Below are 4,379 nucleotides of genomic sequence, written 5' to 3'. Positions count from 1 at the left end.
GAGCTTCAAATTCAGGTTTCTCCAGACTCCAAACCCAGGAATCTAGCTGTTATTTTATGCTTCTTCCTTTATTGCTTTTTTGATACTCATAAGCCAATGATATTTTAAATATTCTTACATGAGTCAGTCAATCAGCAAATATTAAGCACTTGATATGTGTCAGGCACTGTGGGCTAAAGGTAAAAATACCACTTGCCTTCTGGAAGCTCAGACACTAATGGGGGAGGCAACATGCAAACAATTATGTATAAACATGATATACAAAAGGTGAGCTGGAGGTAATCTCAGAGGGAGATCACCTCTTTCTCTCTGTGTCTGTCTCTCTCTCTATTCATATTTGTGGTTTCTTTGCCATATGGAGTTCATGATGAAGTATTTGCTTTACCAAGGAAGAGCAATTCATCTTCAAATAATCTTAGAGAGTGAGATTTGATTGGGACAAAAAGGTAAGTAAATGATACAGAGTCTACACTGAAGAAGGACTAAATTTAAACTCTCTTATTGGAAGACCAGTTCTTTGTCCACATCCTTGTCTCCTACCAATGATGGAAATTGGGACTACACTTCTGGGTCTCTAGATTCTGTTATATGAATTTTTGCCTTACTTCTTCAGGGCCCAGACCATTCTCACAATTTCCCAGTCATGTCGACATTATGACCCCTTGTGGGTAGCTTTAAGACTTAGAAGGATGAGAAGGTTCTGACCAGTTATAATGTGGAGTTGTCTGACAGACTGGAAAGTTCTCCATTAAAACCTAAATGTTGGCAGATTTTTGGTAAGATCCCACCCCTTCTCCCAGTGGTTTTTTTTTCTAATGGTCAATTACCTATATTGTTAATATATTTTTTCTTAGATAAAATGTGTCCCCTTGATATAATTTAAGCCCATTCCCATTATTCTTTGGTTTACAGGAAAAAAAATGAAAAAATTGTGCCTTCTTTAAACTAACCAGTTGTTAGAAGATTATTTGTATAGAACCTCGATCTACATGATGTCAGGATAGGTCATTGAAATGTGAACATTTCATGTATGATGGGGTCCATTATGCAATAGCTTCATCTTATGCTTAATTAATATCATGTCAGACACTGAGCACATCACCATGAAAAAACAGGAAAAATGAAAAATAATCAACCTGAGCCAAAATGACAAAGATAATACCTGGGGGTAAGATTGAATTTGGTAACTTAGATCAAATTATATTTTGTTATATTTTAAATTATATTTTAAAGAATACTTTCTGTTATGCAGATTGATTAGAGACAATGTAAATATCTGCCACTCCAAGGGACCATTGTCATGAAGAGTGATAAATGCTTTAAAAGCACCTGTCCAGCTATGGTGAAATGAGAGGAAACTGGAAAACAGGGCTGGTCCCACCTGGGCAGGTATGAGAATAGGAATACTTGAGTAGGATCCTTTTAGCATTCTATTTTGAAATTGTATCTTATCTATATATTGACCTGAAAAGAGGAAAGGAATAATATTGATGAAGAAATTTTATTGTTTAAATGACATTGGAGATCATGATAGCAGTCAGAGATTAAATGATTTGTCCAAGTCATATGTGCAAGTGTTTGATGCTAGAAATGAACTTTGGTATTACTAACTCTAGGTCGAAAACTTTATATACAGTACCACCTAACTACTTAACAAACCTCTTTGTATGACTCTTGGATTCTGTCTCTGATCCAGTTTCCATTACAGATACAGCACTACTTTCCACTACTTTCCAGTCATGCAACACTACTCTATATCCTGCGTGTCAATTTTGTTTCTGGCCTGTACATAGTTCAGAGAATTGCCAGTCATTGCCATCCCTCACACCCCAGACTCAGATAAATTAATTATACCATGGAACTTATTTGGTCTCACCACATGGCTGGGACAGTAAGGGAAATTTTCAACAAAAGCACTGAAGGGACAATAAAATGTCAAATGAAAAAGAGCATGATCTCCCTGAAGGAAGATTGTGTCTGTGTATGTGTGTATATGTGTGTGTGTGTGTGTGTGTGTGTGTGTGCGCGTGCACATATGATTTAACTCTGCAGGGAGAAAGAAAAAGAATTCATGGAGAAGAGATCTCACTAACCAAATCATGTCTCATGTCTCTCTAGTTTGGGTCTGTGGCGTAATACAGTTGGATGACTTTGTCAAAATTTGATTTTGGAATATCAAAGTGTTTTTAATTTGCCTCATTTTAATTTGGATCTTTGTGTTTTTCTTTTTCTTTAGTGAACAAAACAATCTATTGTTGGTTGGATTTTGTGGGCATACACTAACAAAAGACAACCTGACCACCTACTCACATGGCACCAAGAAATCATTCATCAGTGGCTGAGTTCACCTTACAAAGTTTCTCTGAAAATCCTCAGGTTCAGATCTTCATCTTCAGCCTCTTCTTAGGACTTTTCATAGTGACTTTCACAGGTAACTCCCTCATTGTCATTGTGATCAGTCTAAATCCAGGCCTCCATACTCCCATGTACTTTTTCCTTCTAAATTTGGCCTTCTTGGATGTTCTCTCTACCTCCACTGTGTTGCCCAAGTTGCTGCAGAATCTAATGACTAAGAACACCATTTCCTATGGTGGCTGCATAGCTCAGATCTATTTCCTAACATGGTGTTTGGTGGCAGAGCTCTTGCTTTTCACAGCCATGGCCTATGATCGGTATGTAGCCATCTGCCAGCCCCTCCACTACAGCACTATTATGAACAAGGCAGCTTGCTGCCTCATAGCATCTGCAGTGTGGGCTATCAGTGGGACCACTGCAACAATACAAATCATGTTGATTGTTTGCTTGTCTTTTTGTGGCCCTGATGTCATTGATCATTTCCTTTGTGAGATTCCTCCATTATTGCCTCTCTCCTGCTCCTCAACCTATGTCAACAATGTAATGGTAATTCTGTCAGACATGCTCTTTGCTATTTTCAATTTTCTGCTCATTCTGGTGTCCTACGGTTTCATCATCTCCAGCATCTTGAAGATCCGGTCTAAGGAAGGGAAGAGGAGAGCATTTTCCACTTGCTCCTCCCACCTCATTGTGGTCGCATTGTATTATTGCCCTATAATTTATATCTATATTGTTCCTGGTTTGGGTCAGACTCTGAAGGAAGGCAAAGTAGCCTCAGTGTTTTATACCATAGCTACCCCATCCTTGAACCCTCTGATCTATTCCCTGAGAAACAAGGATGTGAAAATAGCCCTTAATAAATTATGTCCATTCTTAGGAAAAGTTGGCCATTTGGCAAACTGATATAGCTCAGAACAATGGGATTACACATATCTATGAGAGAGAAAAGTGTACATAGATCACAGCTTCACATATCATTTCTTCTATTAAGCAATGCTCCTGAACTCAGGATGTGTTCTTAGGTGAACTATGTAACTCCATTGTTACATTTTTTTAAAGACTTCTCATGAAAGAAATGTTAGAATGTTTCCAAAGAATAGCAGAGAAACAATCAAAGTGCCACACCAGATCAGATCCATGGTTTAAGAAGAATAGGATTTTTTTGCCCAGTCATATGCTAAGAGATAATTTATTTGAAGGTATGGTTGCCTGTTCTCTCTGATATCAAATAATCATATGAAATATAATGGAGTTTTTATTATGAACCTGATAGACTTCAGGTGCAGTGGAAAAGGCCTCAATTAGGTCTGTTACACCACAGGAGGACTTCCTTTGATTTAAATGAGGAGTGAAGAAAAGGCCTCTCCTTGCTTCCCCTCTTCATGCAAAAGAAAGGGTTTCAACTAAGGCTGCTTTTATTAGAGAACTTTGGTGACTGTGGCCATGGAAAAGACATAAAGAAAGAGTAGCAGTATGGACAAGTACTCAACTTGATTCCATCTCCAGAGTAAGGGAGATCTAGAACTCAGCTCCTGAGGCCTCAGTAACAAAAATGAATGATCAAACAGAAAAAAATAGTTTTATTATGCCAGAAATGATCAAAGCACCAACCCAAAAGAAGAAAATAACCACAAACAAGTACATAAAATCAGAACCTTAAAGAAAAAAAGAACTGTTCCCACACAACATTAAGATTTTTCATAAAAATGCATTTTTTTAAATTATATAAGAAATGAATACTATGTAAGGGAAACGAATAAGCATTTGTGTAGTGGTTACTGTGTGCCGGACATCATGCTAAGCACTTTTTCTTAATATTATCTCATTTGACTCTCTCAACAACTCGAAATATATGGGCAATGACTATCCATGTTTTGCAGTTGAGGAAACAGAGAGAAATAAGCTAATAAGTATTGGAGGCCAAATTTCAAGTGAAAGAATTTTGATTCCAAATCTAGTGCTCTAGGAGGAGAAAATTGGAAATAAAGCCCCATAGTTTAACAGAAGAGGTATCAAACCCTACT

The 4,379-nt window shown here is 37.5% G+C and overlaps 1 protein-coding gene across 1 annotated transcript; it reads left to right on the top strand.

The window, feature by feature from the left end:
• Positions 1-2,310: 2,310 nt before the first annotated feature.
• LOC114042138 (olfactory receptor 13A1-like) lies at positions 2,311-3,258 on the top strand. The gene has a single exon (XM_027860813.1). The coding sequence runs from the start codon at positions 2,311-2,313 to the stop codon at positions 3,256-3,258; it is 948 nt and encodes a 315-aa protein (XP_027716614.1).
• Positions 3,259-4,379: the final 1,121 nt, after the last annotated feature.

This window comes from Vombatus ursinus, unplaced genomic scaffold (genome assembly GCF_900497805.2).
Source record: "Vombatus ursinus unplaced genomic scaffold, bare-nosed wombat genome assembly UNPS02014264.1, whole genome shotgun sequence".
In the NCBI taxonomy this organism is placed as follows: Eukaryota; Metazoa; Chordata; class Mammalia; order Diprotodontia; family Vombatidae; genus Vombatus; species Vombatus ursinus.
The sequence above is the reverse complement of the archived record's forward strand: the minus strand, read 5'-3'. Positions and strand labels throughout refer to the sequence as shown.